This window comes from Drosophila biarmipes, chromosome 3R (genome assembly GCF_025231255.1).
Source record: "Drosophila biarmipes strain raj3 chromosome 3R, RU_DBia_V1.1, whole genome shotgun sequence".
NCBI classification, from domain to species: Eukaryota; Metazoa; Arthropoda; class Insecta; order Diptera; family Drosophilidae; genus Drosophila; species Drosophila biarmipes.
The window spans coordinates 31,188,934-31,206,302 of NC_066616.1; the positions used below are offsets into that span (position 1 = coordinate 31,188,934).

Sequence of the window (17,369 nt, forward strand, 5' to 3'; positions counted from 1 at the left end):
GGCCCGTTTGACCACCATTTGGTAGTTGTGGGGCTGCATTTCGGAGGCAGCAACCGATTTGAGCGATTTTAGCTGCGGAATTTATGGTCTATTTTTTAGCTGCAGGGCACGTGATGAGTGAGCAGCGCATTATTTTCGATTTTCGAAGCCCTAGCAAAGGGCGCTAACCGCTTTGATGCCTGAAAATCCATAGTCTGCAATGGGCTTCCAAGCAAAGTGTAAAGTGATATAAATATTCTGATTGTTCTGATTGATTTGTAATTCTTGTTACACCTTCGGAATTCGATTAAAAAAAAGGAGTGCTAAACCTTTAAAAAATATGTGAAAGTGTTTAAAAGTATGCTGCAAAGAATTAAACTTGAATTTAATTGCATACTTTTTGGCACAGAGTGTTTGAAATCCTTAAGATTGTGGCACTCGTATTACGTATTTATATATCTATTTGTGTTTTAAAATGTAAGTAAGCAGGTTATTTTGCTAATATTGATTAAAGAACTAACATTTTCTGGCCTCAAAAGACTGTTTATGATCTTGACTAAAGCTTAACAAAAAATCATACCAAATCATACTACTATGTCTGAATTAGCACATAATTATAAACAAGTAGAAATAAAACCCACATTATCAGAAAGCTATTTCTAAATCAGGCTGTTCTGCGTTAACAGTCCGTAAAACTAGCGAAAAGGCAGCTTTTAAGCTCCTGGCTATCCAACAGAACCCTCAAAACACACCACACTTGTACTTTACAGTCGGGTTCTACAGAAATGAGATGGTTTTAAACCAACTTTTTGCCACTGGGTCAGTGAATCTGACTTTGTGATTGATTAATATTGATTAATCCAAGCGGGACAAGGGACATGGGGGAACCCAACTGGGAGATTCCAGCTCGTCCTTGGCAGCCGAACATCTTGAACCTTCAGTGCTGAAGGCTTTTTGTATGTCAATGCACTTGGAGTTAAATGCCAGGCAAAGGCACAGGCAAAGTCAAATCCAAAGGAGCAAGCCCACTTCCAAGGAGCCTCCTTTGAGATGGATGTGTGTTCGAAAGGTGGAAAAGGGGTTCAATGGGGCTCCGGGCGGAATGGAGCGGGGAATGGGAATGGGCATGGCATCAACGTACGTGTTCAAGTTTGTACGGGGCTTCCAGCGGGGCCAATGCACCCTGCTCACATTTCTCGGAGGGAAGGAAGTTGCCTGGAATTTCGAAATTAAAGCCACAGCTGCGAATGGAAACTCATTAAGGGCAAATTAATTAGTGGGCATAACTGAAGGTACGTGCGATGGCATTCTGCTAATATCATTTATACACCTAAAATAATGGCATCATTATTTCTCGCAGTGCATCATGCTGCTGCACTCAATGATACATTGGCCTCCAACAGAACTCCTGCCTTATTTAGCCTTTCAAGAGCCCTCGTGAGTTATGTGCACAATTTTCTCTGCGGCACGAGAAAAAAGGGAAAGAGCTCATTTTGCCTGGATTCTACGTAGCAGGTTGCACTTTCACTGTCTCCACAACGGAAACGTCAAGATTGTGGCCTGAAATCTATCTTTTATGGGAATCTATGTGCCTGTAATATAACTCAAAGCTAATCTAAATGATAATAAAAAATCGAATTCAGATAAGATAGTTCAGGCTGGCAGGCTGTGTAAATTAAATGTACTTCCTCAGATAATGGTTTTCATGAATAAAAACCAAATTTATTATATTGTCAACTGAATCGTCGAATCACTGAAGAAACTGATTAGTTCAGCTCTTTGTTTTTTATTATTGTTTACGTTTAAGTTTGAGGCACTTGCAAAAAACGAAGTGAATTTACAGCCCTCGAGTTTTACATTCATAAGTGAGATAAGACCCGAGCTTCTTTTGTATAAAAAGGCTGCGATTCCTAGACCCCTCATAAGTTGTACGACTTGATCAAGATGAAACTGTTCGTATTCCTGGCCTTGGCCGTGGCCGCGGCTTCGGCTGTGCCCGCTCCCGCCCAGAAGCTGACCCCGGTGCCCATGAAGGACATCCAGGGTCGCATCACCAACGGCTACCCGGCCTACGAGGGCAAGGTGCCCTACATCGTCGGCCTGAGCTTCAGCGGCAACGGCGGCAACTGGTGGTGCGGAGGCTCCATCATCGGCCACACCTGGGTCCTGACCGCCGCCCACTGCACCAACAACGCCAACGGCGTGACCATCAACTACGGAGCCAGCATCCGCACCCAGCCCCAGTACACCCACTGGGTGGGCAGTGGCGACATCATCCAGCACCACCACTACAACAGCGGCAACCTGCACAACGACATCTCCCTGATCCGCACACCGCACGTGGACTTCTGGAGCCTGGTCAACAAGGTGGACGTGCCCAGCAAGAACGACCGCTACCAGGACTACGCCAACTGGTGGGCCGTGGCCTCCGGCTGGGGCGGCACCTACGACGGCAGCCCACTCCCCGACTGGCTCCAGAGCGTGGACGTCCAGATCATGTCCCACAGCGACTGCAGCCGCTACTGGTCCCTCCACGACAACATGATCTGCATCAACACCAACGGCGGCAAGTCCACCTGCGGAGGCGACTCCGGCGGCCCCCTGGTCACGCACGAGGGCAACCGCCTGGTCGGAGTGACCTCCTTCGGCTCCGCCAGCGGCTGCCAGTCCGGCTACCCCGCCGTCTTCACCCGCGTCACCGGGTACCTCGACTGGATCAGCGACAACACCGGCATCTCCAACTAAGCGGCTGATGGTTCTCCCAGTTTCATCTGGGTCTTCAATAAACGATGTAGCACATGAAGCAATGGGTGTTTTCTCTTTGACCCTTGTGGGTTGTGGTTCAGCATATTGGGTATCAGTTAGATTATCCTCAGAAAATGAAGTTCCTTAAGGAACGGGACTTTTCTGAGCTTATATGAAAACATAATAAAATATTAAAAGATTCAGAAAGTTTTTGAACTGGGAGAGAGGTAGTTCAACATATCGTATTGGATGGAGGGACCATGTGGCTTAAACCCACTTAACCTCCATATTTGCAATGCAAAAAATGTTGAATACCAGAGATACTTCTGAAGACTCAAGCAGGACCGTGAGTGCGTGCAATGGATATTTAGGAAATATTAAGAAACCACCATTTTCAGAGAAAATAGTATATTACCATAACATTCTAGACTTGAAGGTCTGCAGAAAAAAAGAGTATGAAAACTCATATGGAAAATGAAAATGCTGGGTAGAAGGCTTCCGTCGATTAAAGAAGAATTATGTGACTGGATCTTTAAAGGAAATTATAACTAAAGAAGCGTTAACTGCGAGATTCAACAAAAAAAACTACAGAAATTAATCCACAACCAAACAGAAAGTTAAGAAAAAGATATTTTATTTATTTATTTTATTTCCAAAAATAAGGTAAATAATTTTGATGCTTTTATATCGGAGATATTTGTAGGCAATTTGGACAACCATTGTTTTATAACCGGTAAAATGGAAAACCACAACCCACCAAAGGTCAAAAGAAAACACCCATTGCTTCATGTGCTACATCGTTTATTGAAGACCCAGATGAAACTGGGAGAACCATCAGCCGCTTAGTTGGAGATGCCGGTGTTGTCGCTGATCCAGTCGAGGTACCCGGTGACGCGGGTGAAGACGGCGGGGTAGCCGGACTGGCAGCCGCTGGCGGAGCCGAAGGAGGTCACTCCGACCAGGCGGTTGCCCTCGTGCGTGACCAGGGGGCCGCCGGAGTCGCCTCCGCAGGTGGACTTGCCGCCGTTGGTGTTGATGCAGATCATGTTGTCGTGGAGGGACCAGTAGCGGCTGCAGTCGCTGTGGGACATGATCTGGACGTCCACGCTCTGGAGCCAGTCGGGGAGTGGGCTGCCGTCGTAGGTGCCGCCCCAGCCGGAGGCCACGGCCCACCAGTTGGCGTAGTCCTGGTAGCGGTCGTTCTTGCTGGGCACGTCCACCTTGTTGACCAGGCTCCAGAAGTCCACGTGCGGGGTGCGGATCAGGGAGATGTCGTTGTGCAGGTTGCCGCTGTTGTAGTGGTGGTGCTGGATGATGTCGCCACTGCCCACCCAGTGGGTGTACTGGGGCTGGGTGCGGATGCTGGCTCCGTAGTTGATGGTCACGCCGTTGGCGTTGTTGGTGCAGTGGGCGGCGGTCAGGACCCAGGTGTGGCCGATGATGGAGCCTCCGCACCACCAGTTGCCGCCGTTGCCGCTGAAGCTCAGGCCGACGATGTAGGGCACCTTGCCCTCGTAGGCCGGGTAGCCGTTGGTGATGCGACCCTGGATGTCCTTCATGGGCACCGGGGTCAGCTTCTGGGCGGGAGCGGGCACAGCCGAAGCCGCGGCCACGGCCAAGGCCAGGAATACGAACAGTTTCATCTTGATCAAGTCGTACAACTTATGAGGGGTCTAGGAGTCGCAGCCTTTTTATACAAAAGAAGCGCGGGTCTTATCTCACCTTCCAAGAGCCCTACTACCGGTATGTAAAACTCGAGGGCTGTAAATTTAGACCAAGTTATCATCGTGTCCATTCTCTTCGCCTGATAAGTTAAGCGCAAGTGCCTTCTTTGTAAAAATTATGGCCCACATTTGAAGTGGCGTGACGTGTGCCTAATTTGCAACTCGTTTTATGGGGTGTCAATAATATTTGAAGGTAGTACTAAGAAGATAAACAATTTCAAAGGATCTTTACATTTAGAACATATATATGATAGGAAGCCCCTGTTGATAAGAAACCTCTCGTGATGGAAAACCTCCAGTTCATTTTTTGCCAGTAATATTAGCATTTGCTTTAAATCGTATGCTAGGAAAGCCTTCATAAGCATGATCCGAGGTCAAACCAGAATCCTATGTTATAAAGTTATCCTAAAAAAGTTATACTAAAAAAGTTATCCTAAAAAAGTTATCCTAAAAAAGTAATGCATGAAATGTAACTGTTCCTTAAATTTCATTAACAATTTTATTTAAAAGTTATTAAGTAAATGAAAGTAAATTCCAGAATACAGACTATTTCAGATAAACAAATACTTGTAAATTAAAAAAAAGACTAATTCCTTTAAAAAGGTTCCGTATATTGGAAACCGTCCTACGAGTATTATTGGAATATATATCAGGCTATATATTTCTTTTATTTTATTGATAAACCAAAACACACTACAATTGAAAGAGTAAATCTGTTTATTTAAAAATACAGCAACTGATTTCGTAAAGAAAGAAGTTAACCAAGAAAGCAACTCCTTTCAGGCATTTAATAATAGATGCCAGTCTCCTCCTTGATCCACTCCAGGTACTTGGTGACCCTGGTGAAGCCAGCAGGTCCTCCAACCTGGCAGCCGTAGTTGGAGACAAACGAGGTGATTCCGATGAGCTTGTCCCCCTCCTTGGTGACCAGAGGACCGCCAGAGTCGCCCTGGCAGGTGGCCTTTCCGTCGGGAGTCTCCACACAGATGGTGTTCTCGGAGGCGGTCTCCGTGCCGTAGTAGGCCTGGCACTCGGCCACAGAGATCACCTTCAGGTCCACCACCCGCAAGTCCTCGACCACGTTGCTGCCATCGTAGATGGCTCCCCAGCCGGAGGCCTGAACCCAGCTGTTCTCATAGGAATTGTAGCGATCGTCCAGGCTGGGCAGCTCGATCTTGTTGACCAGGCTGTAGAAATCCACATGGGGAGTCCGGATCAGGGCCAGATCGTGGTCGAGTCCGACGTAGTGGGGGTATCTGATAAAGTTCTCCTTGCTGACGGTGTGTCGGAAGGCGGGTTCGTTGTAGTTAATGGCACCGTAGTACAGTGAGGCTTCATCAGCACTGAAGAGACATCATATATTAACGGATTCTTTGATATTCCACTTTTAAAACCCACCCAGCGGTACAGTGCGCCGCAGTCAGCACCCAGGTGTGTCCAATTATGGATCCACCGCACCACCACCAGTTTCCGTTGCTGTTCAGGCTGACTCCCACGATGTAGGGCACCTGACCCTCGGTCGCCTGATTTCCGTTGGTGATGCGACCCTCGATGCTCCACCCATGCTGAATCTGAAGATCCCGCGGGTGGATGGCCGAGTGGGAAAACCTGAGGGCGCTACAGACCCCGAGGAAGAGCACAAGCGACAAGAGTGTAAGACCCCTCATTTTTGAAGACTAAACCGCTCCATTGGTGGTCCGATTATTATATAGCCTAGCCAAAAACATTATCAATGTAAGCTTTAAGAGCCAAATCTTATCTCGCATGTGCCCCTACCTCAGCGACTTTTTGATTTATACTGCCAGATACTTTAGCTAAGTGTTTGCCAAGATTATTATTTAAATGAAAATACTACAGATTAAGTGCCTACTTGTAAATTTACAGTATTCAGATTGGGCAAGATTGTAGACTAATAGATACAAATGTAAAATGATCTAGTTTATTCAAATATTATAAAATATTTTATTCATTAGATGGCACATGCCAGCTCTTAATAGGAAATGCCGGTCTCCTCCTTGATCCACTCAAGGTAGTTGGTCACTCGGGTGAAACCAGCCGGGGCTCCAGACTGGCAGCCATAAATGGACCCAAAGGAGGTAACTCCGATGAGCTTGTCACCCTCCTTGGTGACCAGAGGACCGCCGGAGTCGCCCTGGCAGGTGGACTTGCCATCCGGAGTGTCCACGCAGATGACGTTGTCGGTGGCCGTCTCAGTGCCATAGTAGGCCTGGCAGTCCGAAACGGAGATCACCCGGACGTCCACCACTCGCAGATCCTCCACCACGTTGCTGCCATCGTAGATGGCTCCCCAGCCGGAGGCCTGGGCCCAGCTGTTCTCGTAGGAGTTGTAGCGGTCGTTCAGGCTGGGCAGCTCGATCTTGTTGACCAGGCTGTTGAAGTCCACGCGGGGAGTCCGGATCAGGGCCAAGTCGTGGTCGTTGCCAACGTAGCCCGGGTATCTGATGAAGTTGTCGCTGCTGACGGTGTGCCGGAAGGCGGGTTCGTTGTAGTTAACGGCACCGTAGTACAGTGAGGCTTCGTCGGCACTGAGGAGATACGAATATATACCAATGGTGGGTCTTATTTACCACTTTCACCTACTTAGCGGTGCAGTGGGCGGCTGTCAGCACCCAAGTGCTTCCGATGATGGATCCCCCGCACCACCACCAGTTCCCGTTGCTGTTCAGGCTGACTCCCACGATGTAGGGCACCTGACCCTCGGTCGCCTCGTTGCCGTTGGTGATACGACCCTCGATGCTGTGGTGCTCGACCTTCAGATCCCGTGGGTGGACAATCTTGTTCGGTACAGTGAAACCACTGCAGAGCCCTAGGGCTGCCAATAGGAGTACCACTGCCTTCATTCTGACACACTAAAATCCTGCTATGGTGGTCATAGTTTTATATAGCCTAGGTGAACTCATAATCAATGCAAATTCAAAGAGCTTGATTAGATTCAAACTTGATTGTATCAATAAATAATTTTGATTTATATCACCAAGTTAGTACTTTGACTGAATGACTGATAGGTTGAGTTGAGATGTACTTACAAACCAAAATAACAAAAGCTGATTAGTGATTAGAATAGAAGTTGAATGGAAAATACTACAAGCATGCTTGATAGATATTTAGCAAATATTTTCATTTCCTATTGAACGGCCAGAAAGCCCAGGAACCCAGTTAAACCCCCGACACAGAAATTTCCTCGAGGGTCATGCGATATCCTTGAAGTACAATGGGAACTGGGCGGACAGAGAAGAAAATACGATTATGGCAATCAAAAGGGAAGTCCAGTTTCGGAACTCCGGTGCAGTGCAGCCGCTCCTACAGGGCGACGCTGGTGTGTGAAACCCGATACAAGTTCTGAGGAAAGCCTCAGGCGGAGTGGGTGGACTAGAGCACTCATTAAGATTCTATTGGGAATGTTGATGTTTGCATTCTCCGTGCTGCCCCTTGGCCGCCGCACCCGCGCTGCCCCGTCGAAATGTGCAACATCTCGGGGCAGGAAACTCACCACACGGAACGGCGAGCTATTAAAGCCGACCCCCAGCGAAGCGTGAGTCAGTTCCCGACTCGGCGTCCAGGCATTCAGACCTTCATCCTCGCGAAGGATAACGCGCAGGACCTCCCACGAACATTACGAACAATTGATAATACAATTAAACGTTTAGCGCGCGTACATGGTATTCAACTCGATTCCAACAAAAAACAAAGTGCAGTCATTAATTAATTTAATGCATGTGTACAATATCCTGGAAGTACAAAGAGGATACACGGTATATAGCCTGCCTGCTCGAAGAAGTGCTTTAAAGGATTGTGTTGTTTGCCGTGCACGCTGCCCATAACAACAGGACTCGCGATTGCCTTTTAAGGTGGGGCTATTAAGTCACGCTCCTGCCCCATCAGCGGCATCATCACGCCAGGTCCTTTCGCTGGGAGTAATGACATCGTGGAATGCGGAACTAGAAGTTCGGGATATTTACTAAACTGATTCCTGGCTAATAGGGGCAAGAGGTGTTATAAATACATATATATGAAATCGTTCGAAACCCAGTGAACTTTTTGGATTCATAATAAAGATAAGATCTATATAGGAAATGATCATGAAATATTATTATCCTATCTTAGTTTCACAACAGTATAATTTAAATATATTAAACAAACATATAAAATCCAATGTTTTGTTTATAGTAATTATTATAGTATATAATGTTATATAACCTATGTGTGAATAAAAATATTAAAAAGTGCGGTATTGATAAAGGTATATTTTGGTTAGGATCACTTAAACATATACAACTCTCGACTTCGATTTTTTTCAACGTTATGGGTTGAAATAGATTGTAATGGTATAAAAAACTAAGGGCATAGGTTCCCAGATAAAAAATGTACATATTGTACTTGATAGGTTTTTATATGATTAATTCAATTATATAGTATCTTATCAAACAGGTGACGCTAACTGCCACCAAAAGTACAACAAAGGAAAACAAGATGTTCCAAGGCAGCGCTAAAAAACACATTCGATCGGCTCGAAGTGATTAGGTCAGGCCAGAGGACCCTAGATTATAATCCCCCAGAGAGCCCTCAGGATGCACCAGGTACTCAGCTACGAGACGGCGGTGCGGGCCAACAGCTCCCGCGAGTTCCGCGAGTACGTGTCCAAGCGCACTTGTGCCTCCCTGGTCCTAACGATTGCCTTCTTCATGCTGATAACAGGTGAGTGGATCCAGAGGATGCGGATGCACTGCCTGCAACCACAGGACATTCGCTAACGAGTCGCACTTGTTTCGGCAGGATACTTGCTGGGCAATTTCGTGGCCGAGCGCAAGTACCACATACGCCAGATGACAAAGGGCGTGCTAAAGGATGTGGACGCCGAGAGGTCCGTGAAGCTGAATAGCGCCGAGTATGCCAGCCTGCAGGAGCTGCAAACGTACCAGAAGGCCAAGGGCAAGCTGCTGGCCTCCGCCCAGGACCTGGACAAGCTGCAGCAGCTGGAGGAGACGGAGCGCTACCTGGCCACCTCGCTGAACACGGAGATCTTCAACAAGTACATCTCCTGCACGCAGGACATCCCACCCAACACGAACATAGCGGCCAGCCAGTTCACGGAGCAGCTGATCGACAATACGGTGGCCAGGCAGCGCCAGTGCATGCGCATCATCCAGGGGGTCATCGACAATCACCTGGCCAACAGCCAGCTCTAGGTGCGGGATTCTAGACGGGATTTACGGTTTAGTGGGCCAACGTTCAGAACTTATCACTTATGTATGTGCTTTTAGGTGTGCTCAATGTGTGTGTTTCCAGCTAACTAGAAGATAACTTTTGTAATTTACAGAACTTTTTATACGTGTCAGCATTAAAAGAAAGGCTATTAATAAATGTGTGGTTAATAACTTTTCGAAAAAATATTTATTTAGTTATTACAGTTCATTATTAAGTTACTATTGCAAAAGTAGTAGAACTGATTACTTAATACTACTGTTACTACTCTCTTTTACTTCTACTTTTACTACTTAGCTTTAATAGATTTTTATTGATTATATTCACGATACATTGAATTTGCACCCTTAACGGGTAGAAAATGTCCTGCGCTGTTGAAAACCCACTCCTCCAGGGGAACCACATCATCGTCGGAGAACAACAGGAACAGATACTTCAGGGTCGCTCCTAAGAAGAAGGTCCTTTGCACATCGTCCGGTTCCGAGGTTTTGTTATTAACGTCCAAAATACCAGTGTAACCATTGGGTGTCCTGCAGTACTTCTCTATGGCCAGCAGGATCTCATAGCCCCAAAGGCGATACTTTTCATCATGGGTCAGACGCCAGAGTACGAAGTAGCTCTCCACGACTTCTGGTCGCAACATATAGAAGTTTCTCTGGAGGGGAAGGATTTCCTTCTGACTTTTTTCCGTAAAAGCGAAAGTATCCGGACCTAGTCGGGTGGAAGAGTCCCAGAACATGTCATGGCAAGTGTCTGTTATGCCAATGCCGATCTCCGCGTACTTCTCCCAGTGATCCATCGAGGTGGCTGCTGCTCCCAGGGCAAAAAGAGCGCCAGCGAAACAATCCGACTGTCTCATCCGGTGGGTAAGAGTACCATCCCTCATATCCGTTACATAGGTCGCTTCTTCGGCATTGATGACAACCAGATTTTGCACCACAGCCAGCAAAGCGTCCTCAAATAGAACTTCATTTTGGGAATCGGTTTTCCCGGATTGCATCCATGCTTTAAGGAGCGTGTCATGGTATCGGTTTATGGAGCAGTTGTGGCTTTCCCATGTGCCATACTTTGTGCAAAAGGCATTGGGATACAGACCATTGACCTTGGCTGCCTTCGCAATCCTATCCTGAATACCCTGCACCCGATCCCTGTACACTGGAGATCCTGTGATTTCGCTAAGGTAGAAGAACTCCAAGTGCAGGGCTCCAAACTCTGAGGTACGGGACATGTCATCCAGATACTTGGTTAGGGTGCTGCCTTCCTTGGGAACCACCAGTCGCCTCGGTATTCCAGTTGCCGTGTCGAAGGCCGACAGGATCCTATCGCCAATATGTACTGCCTTGTCCTTGTAGAGCAGATCCCCAGTGAGGGAGTAGAGGGTTAGCATGGGACAGAGCAGCCTGGATGTTAGCGCTATAAGGGGCAATGGTTCATCAACTCGATCCAAGCTAAAGGACTTCTCGATCCAATCCCGAGAACGCTTCAACTCCTTGTCCAGACCCATTAAGTACAGAGTGTCCAAGCTCTCTATAATCGTTGCACCGAGTTTGTAGGTTCCGAAGTCACTGCCCACATGCACGCGTTGTGAAACCGGACGGAATTCATTGGTGCCCCACACAACGCGGGCATAACTCCGCCAGGCGTGCTGCATCATCTCCTTGAGCTGTACTCGCACCTCGGCGGGATCAATCTCCTTCGTTAAAATCACTTCATCCGCCATATTTTCTTGAAACGCTTGCCTAATCAACGCCCTGCACTCGATAAAGGTAACGGCGATCACGCCGACTGAAAGGATTCCGGTAAGAACTAACCCGATTCTGGATGCGGTATTTGCCGTATACCATTCGAAATGCGCTCGTCGCACAGCCAAATGAAAGAAATACATTCCGAAACTAAGTGAGCTTGCGTTATAAGTGAGATTGGCATTTGTGCAATTTAGTAAACCAAACCGAGCCACTGGCCCTAGTTTCCAGACACTTGATTAAACATTTGAGTTCGCATTGTTATACCTCTTATTTTTAGCAAGAAAATATATGTCACTCTATAAATAGATATTAATTAATATAAGTTTTGTGTTATTTAGGGCCAACAGTTTTGTTTATATAAATACATTTTAAATATATTAGTTTGATTATTTAAGACACCTATTTCACATCTACTGAGTAGATATAATATTGCGCATTTGCCGAATGGCCGTCACCAGACGCGGCTCACATCCACTGCTGAGGGTAAAATACTGATCCGGAGCAGCCTTAAGCAGCGTAAGGATCTGGGACAACTGCAGGTTGATGGACAAGCCCAGCTCTTCGAGCACGTTGGAGAGGTACTCAATGTCCACGCTGAGCTGAGTGGCCGCTGAGGCGGGCAGCGACTTTATCTGCAGTATCTGCGCCTGGTATAGGACGCAGCACTGCTCCACCACCAGGGAGAGCAGGACGTCGGCACAGGGAATGGCTTGCGTATACTTGATGTTGCACACCTCCAGAGCCTGCTTCAGCAGGGATGATGGCGACAGCAGCAGCGGTTCCAGGTGCTGCGGCAAGGTGAGCAGGTACTGACCAATCTGGGTGATACTCTCCTGCGGAGCAAAGCTGAACGAGGGCATATCAATGCCCGACGCGGCGTGATCCTGCACAGGCGGACGAATGTGCGCCAAGTGGGTCTCAATGGGCTGCAGTAATATATTGAGCGTTATGTCGTGTGTATCGGCAAAGTGACTCTTCAAAGTGGCATAGATCTGCGGAAAGATTCCTAGGCTATCGGTGGCCTCCGACTTCTTTTGCTGATAGTCGGCTATGCTGTTCAGCAGCTGCGTGCGAGCCGCATGGTCACAGGTCTGGAAAATGGTTATGGGTCCTGTATTGGACGGCTTGGTCAGCTTGTTGGACAAAGTCGCCATGCGTGTATGCAGGTCCTGTTCGAATTGATGCAGCTGCGCCTGAAAGTCCGCCAGACATTGCAGCTGCGACATGGTGTACTGCAGCAGAGACCAGTTTTCGCTCTGCGCCGCATAACTGCTGGACCCCAGACTGAGTCCGATCTGCCGTTGGATGCGTCCGAAACTCTCCAGCTGTCGCTTAAAGATGCCGTTCAGCAGGGTTATGAGTTTGCATAGAGCCAAGTCACTGGTTATCGAGGCACATCGTTCGCAGGCCTCCTTCAGCCACTCGTAAAGTTTCCGGGTACTCTCCTCCAGATGACGCACACCATCGCTAGGGGTGGCCTGATTGGACGAAAGGCGATCCACCTGCATATAAATAATTAATTAGACTCGTAAATAACTTACAGATTTGATGGATTTACCTGCGTAGATAACTGCGTCTCCTCCAAGCGCGGATATTGTTGGATAAACTTGTGGAAATACTCGAAAATCGCTTCGCCTAGAAGACGATGCAGTTCCTCGGACAAGGTAATATGCGACTGCTCCAGCAAGGAGTTCAAGTGCAGCACGAAACTGTGATTCACCTGGGCGAACAAGGCCAGCATCTCCAATCTTTCATTGGAAGTCTTCAAAAGCTGTAGAATATGAGCATCCCGCGTGGGTTGTAATGCCGGCAACAGTTCGGCAATCACCAGAAAGGGCTGCAAGTTGTCCTCGCCGAAGAGATTGGAGCACCACTTGACCTGGCGTTGGCAGTGCTCCAGCAGTTGATCGTAGTAAAGAGTGAGGAACTGTTGCTGTTGCTGCTGAGAGTGGTCCGTGCCCTGCAGCTCCAGAGTCTGCTTCCACTGCTGCTGCCAGAAGTTCTTCTGGACAGCACGGTAATATTGCTGGAGTTGCGGCAGCCGCTGAATGCTAGTGAAGATCTGAACATAGTGCTGGGCCTGTTCCGTGTTACCCTCGGCGAAGCACTGGACCACGCTAGGCGAGGCCAGGGCCTCCAAGCGATTTTTGAAGTCCTCCACTTGGGTCTGTCGCTCGGCATGTCCTGGCAACTGCTCCTGGGCGTGCAGGGACTTTTGCAGAGCTATCAACTTGTCGCAGACTCCCTAAAATGTAAGGATTAGCATGTGGATTCCCATGTATGATTGGCTTTTCTCGCACCTTCAGATCATTGCGTTCGAATCCATCCTCCAATTCGGCCAAGAGGTTTCCCCAGCCATCCGACTCCTGCAGCGACTCCTTGGCCACCTGGAGCTTCTGGCTCTTGGTGTTAAGCCGCTCCAAGGTGGCCATGCACTCACCGGTTTCGTTTTGCACCGCAGCCACCTCCAAGCGCATGGCGCTCATCTTCTCCTGCAGCCGGCGGACATCTCCTTGCAGGGCGGCCGACTCCTTGGCGATCCTCGGCATGCTGGCCACCACCTGACGACTGGACTCCTCCACAGCATTGTTTACCTGGGAATAATAGATGTTTTGTATTTTAAGCAAACAGCTGGAGGATGACGTGCTCCACTTACGTTAAATATGTACAGCTGCAGCTTGGCCACGTAGCTCCGGATGAAGGAGGAGGCGGCTTCGCTGTCATCCTGCCCATTCTCCTCCACAAACTTCTTGTAGTTGGCGTTTATCCACTCCGCAGGTCTAAAACTTGGCCCCGAAAGAGCCGAAACATCCATGATGCACTTGGTTTTGGTGACGTTGGTCTAAGTAGTGTGACCGTGGTGGGTGAGTAATATTATACCACAGAAATGGGCATCAACAGCTATTAATATGCGGATGCGGATGTTTATATTTATATGGACTACTCTTAATATTTCAAATATTATACAGAATTCAACATTTAAAAAGAAAAATAAATGTTTAATAATACTGTACGCAGAATATTAAAACTAAAATAAAAATATATTTAGTGTATAATTTGTAATGTAAAAACCCGAGAAATAAATACGACTGCGGATGTTGTGCGAATAACTAAGCCGGCTATTTTCGCACGGCGTTCTGGTATTTTAGGGGACCATCCCAACGGTCACACTGCAAAAAATACAATAATTTTCTGGGGAGTTTTTGGGGTTTAAGTTTATTTGGTTCGTAAAACATGTCACTTGGCAATGCCGATCCCTGGCAATTGAAAAACACAACCGTTGAGCAAGAAAGCAAGGAGACCGCGGAGGAGAGCACCAGATTCGAGGACAACTTTACCCCACCCACTGACACACAGAGCAACTTGGAAAAGGACGTGAAAATCGAGCCCCTGCCGGATTCCAGCGACTATCTAAAGTTACTAGGTAGGTTTAAGTCCAATAGAGCGCTACTATCACCACTAAACACTCATCTCCTTAGAGAGGAAGCTGGCCCGGGTGCAAAAGGGTAACAAGCTGCTGGACAACCTACGCGACAAGCGGCAGGATTGCATGCGGGGATTACTCTCATCAGAGGGAGTGCCCATTTCCATATTCGAGCAGTTCCTCGAGCTAGACGCCCCCATCGAGAGTGGTCGCCTCCACCGACACCTGCTGCCCGTCCAGGCGTTGAACGTCGGCGAAACTTTCCACATATTGGAGCACGACGCACTGCAGCAGTCGGCGGAGGAAGCAGCAGCAGAGGAGGAAGAGGAGGAGGGGGACCAGCCCCCGGCTAAGCACTGACCAAATCACAATGGACTCCACGTTCGGCAAGGTCTTCATGTTCCTCACGGATCTCGCCTGGAAATCTCGTCTCACCATTCCCATCATGGTCACCACTGCATTTCTCGTGATGGACATCCGCTTGCAGATCGAGATCAACATTCAGTCCGGCCAATTTGTGAGTGTTGCAACAATACTTGGGTGAACCGAATTCTTTGGAACCTGAACTTTGAAACCTGTTTGTGGCGAATGTTTACTCAATTTTCAGAAAATGTGTGCAATTTAATTTAAATCCGATTTGCCCATTAGTAAAAATTGTTTATTTATTAAATTACTTATTAAAAAGTGATACATTAATGAGGAACAATGGTCATTTAGTCAGCTCGTAGCCAAGATACTTAAAGTTAAAGGTTGAAGTAATCAAGCGCCATTTTCTGTTTTTCCAAACCCAATCCAAATAAAACCTTTCCTTATCCAGAACGCCAGCGATATGGAGGATGGTGATGATGGCGACGACCAGTTTGGTGGCCATGATCACGGATCGGACGACGAGAGCGGCAGCGACAGCTACACGGATGAGGAGTACAACAGCGAGTACACCAACGACGATGGCAACAACAGCGAAACGTCCCACTACAGCCAGGACATGTACGATCCTTGGGGGTCAGAGGACGAGATCGACGCCAACTATTCGCGGGAAATGCAGTTCTAGGACACAATCTAAATTTTAGGTTTAAGCGGAAGTAACTAGCTTTATTTTATGTACATATACTCAGTAATCGAGCCTCTATTTAACCATCTCAAGTAGACAGTCAGTCATAATTAAACAAACGTAGTTAAGTGCAATATCTTTATTGTCCATTTACATGTAGAGCTTGATCAACTCGTCGCTCACGGCCGAGGGCGTCAGTCGTCCCAGGTCGGTGAAGAGCAGAGTGATGTAGGCAGGTGGCGTATAGTCGACCAGAGGATGCACCTTGCTCACATCGTTCAGATGCTTGCGGGAGTACTACAAAGAAGACTTTTAGTTGTTTTGATGATGATTATTACAGAACTCACCTTGTACTCGTTCGGCAGGTCACGCTGATTGAGTGGATACAGGCGGCTGAACTTAAAGCTCTCGGCCAGGACATAGAAGGGTTTCTTCATCTCGCGGGCACACAAGCCCATGGTGTAGGATCCTATGCGGTTGATAATTCCGCCGCTCTCCACCACCGCTTCGGCGCCCACCATCACAAAGTCGACCGATTCCATCATGTAGCCAGTTGCAGAGTCCAGGATCAGGGTGCAGTCAATGCCAGCGGCAAGCAGGTCCTTAACCATCTCTTCGCTAAGGATGGTATGGGTTTATAGTTGCATATTTTAAGGCGAATCGTGGTCTAAGCTACCTGGAGTTTCCTGTGCCACCCTGGGTCACGTACACGTGGAAGGACTTCTTGTTCTGCGAGGCCATAATCAAGGCTTTGAGGACCACGCGGGACCGGGAGTGGGTCAATATGCGGCAGCCGTCGGTGATGAACCTCTGGGCCTGCTGGGCAATCACCTTGATGAGGTTTTAAAGGGTGAATGGGAAAAGTTATTGGGTATAGCTTTCTCTAATAAGGTAAATACCTGCCGCGAGTTGAGCAACTTGGTGAGGAAGATCTTGCCGCGGTTCAACATAATCTGACGGCACTCCTCCATGTGCTTGTCGTCCAGGCTGAGGGTGATGAACCGGCAGAAGAGCTCCCCGGCGGAAACAATGGCTGCAATGGACAAGTCCGTGTTCCGCATGGCGGCCACCGCTTCCCTCATGGTTGTGTGGAGGATGTGAATGGTGCCAACTGGGGAAAGGGTTACACAGGTTAAGCATTAACTAGAAAGGCGAACTTGTAGCCCACATACACTGCTTCTTTTCCAGGATCATCAGCAGGGTCCTGATGGCGGCAATGCCGGAGGACAGGTCCTTATCCTCCTCGAGGAGCTGCAGGAAGTACTTGACCACATCTGAGGGGCGAAACTGTTAAAAAACCTTGCCCAACACTTTACCCCATTAATTAAACCCACCGAAATCCTGGCCATTTTCTGTAATTTGCGGCATTTTGATGAAATTGTGAGAGTCGCCGCACGTTAAACGTCAACAAAGTAAACAGCTGTGCGTCGAAGGCCCCTCTACACGGTGGAACTAATCGATGGCCGATTGGCCGCTCG

At 47.9% G+C, this 17,369-nt stretch overlaps 10 protein-coding genes across 13 annotated transcripts; 4 read left to right on the forward strand and 6 right to left on the reverse strand.

Annotated features, from left to right (window-relative positions):
- The first annotated feature begins 391 nt into the window (after nt 1-391).
- On the forward strand, nt 392-9,850 carry LOC108025114 (uncharacterized). Of its 4 annotated transcripts, none has more exons than XM_044094393.2 (3): nt 392-456; nt 8,898-9,164; nt 9,243-9,850. In XM_044094393.2, exons 2-3 carry the CDS (start codon nt 9,038-9,040, stop codon nt 9,653-9,655), a joined length of 540 nt encoding a protein of 179 aa, XP_043950328.1. In that variant the 5' UTR covers nt 392-456; nt 8,898-9,037; the 3' UTR covers nt 9,656-9,850. The 4 variants fall into 4 exon arrangements, with proteins under 4 accessions (XP_043950328.1, XP_016950868.1, XP_043950326.1 ...); XM_017095379.3 differs by lacking the exon at nt 392-456 and adding an exon at nt 8,029-8,317; XM_044094391.2 differs by lacking the exon at nt 392-456 and adding an exon at nt 8,029-8,221.
- LOC108025042 (serine protease 1-like) lies at nt 1,907-2,782 on the forward strand. The gene has a single exon (XM_017095298.3). It carries the CDS (start codon nt 1,924-1,926, stop codon nt 2,722-2,724), a length of 801 nt encoding a protein of 266 aa, XP_016950787.1. The 5' UTR covers nt 1,907-1,923; the 3' UTR covers nt 2,725-2,782.
- Nucleotides 3,509-4,384, reverse strand: LOC108025513 (serine protease 1-like). The gene has a single exon (XM_017096034.3). It carries the CDS (start codon nt 4,365-4,367, stop codon nt 3,567-3,569), a length of 801 nt encoding a protein of 266 aa, XP_016951523.1. The 5' UTR covers nt 4,368-4,384; the 3' UTR covers nt 3,509-3,566.
- LOC108025086 (serine protease 3) lies at nt 5,148-6,115 on the reverse strand. Its single transcript, XM_017095346.1, has 2 exons — nt 5,847-6,115; nt 5,148-5,791 (listed from the first exon to the last, which is right to left on the reverse strand). The coding sequence occupies exons 1-2, from the start codon at nt 6,113-6,115 to the stop codon at nt 5,236-5,238; spliced, it is 825 nt and encodes a 274-aa protein (XP_016950835.1). The 3' UTR covers nt 5,148-5,235.
- On the reverse strand, nt 6,374-7,485 carry LOC108025077 (serine protease 3-like). Its single transcript, XM_017095335.3, has 2 exons — nt 7,050-7,485; nt 6,374-6,994 (listed from the first exon to the last, which is right to left on the reverse strand). The coding sequence occupies exons 1-2, from the start codon at nt 7,307-7,309 to the stop codon at nt 6,439-6,441; spliced, it is 816 nt and encodes a 271-aa protein (XP_016950824.1). The 5' UTR covers nt 7,310-7,485; the 3' UTR covers nt 6,374-6,438.
- An 82-nt stretch (nt 9,851-9,932) lies between the features above and the next one.
- Nucleotides 9,933-11,585, reverse strand: LOC108025014 (mannosyl-oligosaccharide alpha-1,2-mannosidase IA). Its single transcript, XM_017095269.3, has one exon. The coding sequence runs from the start codon at nt 11,554-11,556 to the stop codon at nt 9,982-9,984; it is 1,575 nt and encodes a 524-aa protein (XP_016950758.1). The 5' UTR covers nt 11,557-11,585; the 3' UTR covers nt 9,933-9,981.
- A 140-nt stretch (nt 11,586-11,725) lies between these two features.
- Nucleotides 11,726-14,283, reverse strand: LOC108025477 (conserved oligomeric Golgi complex subunit 7). Its single transcript, XM_017095989.3, has 4 exons — nt 14,073-14,283; nt 13,717-14,010; nt 12,975-13,661; nt 11,726-12,918 (listed from the first exon to the last, which is right to left on the reverse strand). Exons 1-4 carry the CDS (start codon nt 14,229-14,231, stop codon nt 11,827-11,829), a joined length of 2,232 nt encoding a protein of 743 aa, XP_016951478.1. The 5' UTR covers nt 14,232-14,283; the 3' UTR covers nt 11,726-11,826.
- Nucleotides 14,284-14,568: 285 nt separating this feature from the next.
- On the forward strand, nt 14,569-15,200 carry LOC108025506 (uncharacterized). The gene is made up of 2 exons (XM_017096028.3): nt 14,569-14,840; nt 14,896-15,200. The coding sequence occupies exons 1-2, from the start codon at nt 14,651-14,653 to the stop codon at nt 15,198-15,200; spliced, it is 495 nt and encodes a 164-aa protein (XP_016951517.1). The 5' UTR covers nt 14,569-14,650.
- Nucleotides 15,201-15,210: 10 nt separating this feature from the next.
- LOC108025507 (protein PFC0760c) lies at nt 15,211-16,025 on the forward strand. The gene is made up of 2 exons (XM_017096029.3): nt 15,211-15,357; nt 15,658-16,025. Exons 1-2 carry the CDS (start codon nt 15,211-15,213, stop codon nt 15,889-15,891), a joined length of 381 nt encoding a protein of 126 aa, XP_016951518.1. The 3' UTR covers nt 15,892-16,025.
- On the reverse strand, nt 16,016-17,366 carry LOC108025505 (translation initiation factor eIF-2B subunit alpha). Its single transcript, XM_017096027.3, has 6 exons — nt 17,226-17,366; nt 17,064-17,165; nt 16,791-17,002; nt 16,568-16,722; nt 16,239-16,509; nt 16,016-16,188 (listed from the first exon to the last, which is right to left on the reverse strand). The coding sequence occupies exons 1-6, from the start codon at nt 17,257-17,259 to the stop codon at nt 16,042-16,044; spliced, it is 921 nt and encodes a 306-aa protein (XP_016951516.1). The 5' UTR covers nt 17,260-17,366; the 3' UTR covers nt 16,016-16,041.
- Between the last annotated feature and the right edge of the window lie 3 nt (nt 17,367-17,369).

Coding starts and splice junctions, on each gene's coding strand:
- LOC108025506 (XM_017096028.3), top strand. CDS start 14,651: ATGTCACTTGGCAATGCCGATCCCTGGCAATTGAAAAACACAACCGTT. Junction 14,841..14,895: donor CGACTATCTAAAGTTACTAG/GTAGGTTTAAGT, acceptor TCATCTCCTTAG/AGAGGAAGCTGGCCCGGGTG.
- LOC108025086 (XM_017095346.1), bottom strand. CDS start 6,115: ATGAGGGGTCTTACACTCTTGTCGCTTGTGCTCTTCCTCGGGGTCTGT. Junction 5,792..5,846: donor GCGGCGCACTGTACCGCTGG/GTGGGTTTTAAA, acceptor ATGTCTCTTCAG/TGCTGATGAAGCCTCACTGT.
- LOC108025513 (XM_017096034.3), bottom strand. CDS start 4,367: ATGAAACTGTTCGTATTCCTGGCCTTGGCCGTGGCCGCGGCTTCGGCT.
- LOC108025014 (XM_017095269.3), bottom strand. CDS start 11,556: ATGTATTTCTTTCATTTGGCTGTGCGACGAGCGCATTTCGAATGGTAT.
- LOC108025042 (XM_017095298.3), top strand. CDS start 1,924: ATGAAACTGTTCGTATTCCTGGCCTTGGCCGTGGCCGCGGCTTCGGCT.
- LOC108025077 (XM_017095335.3), bottom strand. CDS start 7,309: ATGAAGGCAGTGGTACTCCTATTGGCAGCCCTAGGGCTCTGCAGTGGT. Junction 6,995..7,049: donor GCCGCCCACTGCACCGCTAA/GTAGGTGAAAGT, acceptor GTATCTCCTCAG/TGCCGACGAAGCCTCACTGT.
- LOC108025507 (XM_017096029.3), top strand. CDS start 15,211: ATGGACTCCACGTTCGGCAAGGTCTTCATGTTCCTCACGGATCTCGCC. Junction 15,358..15,657: donor ACATTCAGTCCGGCCAATTT/GTGAGTGTTGCA, acceptor TTCCTTATCCAG/AACGCCAGCGATATGGAGGA.
- LOC108025477 (XM_017095989.3), bottom strand. CDS start 14,231: ATGGATGTTTCGGCTCTTTCGGGGCCAAGTTTTAGACCTGCGGAGTGG. Junction 13,662..13,716: donor TCGAACGCAATGATCTGAAG/GTGCGAGAAAAG, acceptor CTTACATTTTAG/GGAGTCTGCGACAAGTTGAT. Junction 12,919..12,974: donor AGACGCAGTTATCTACGCAG/GTAAATCCATCA, acceptor ATTTATATGCAG/GTGGATCGCCTTTCGTCCAA.
- LOC108025505 (XM_017096027.3), bottom strand. CDS start 17,259: ATGCCGCAAATTACAGAAAATGGCCAGGATTTCG. Junction 17,166..17,225: donor AGAAAATGGCCAGGATTTCG/GTGGGTTTAATT, acceptor TTCGCCCCTCAG/ATGTGGTCAAGTACTTCCTG. Junction 16,189..16,238: donor ACCTGCCGAACGAGTACAAG/GTGAGTTCTGTA, acceptor TCTTCTTTGTAG/TACTCCCGCAAGCATCTGAA.
- LOC108025114 (XM_044094393.2), top strand. CDS start 9,038: ATGCACCAGGTACTCAGCTACGAGACGGCGGTGCGGGCCAACAGCTCC. Junction 9,165..9,242: donor CTTCTTCATGCTGATAACAG/GTGAGTGGATCC, acceptor TTGTTTCGGCAG/GATACTTGCTGGGCAATTTC.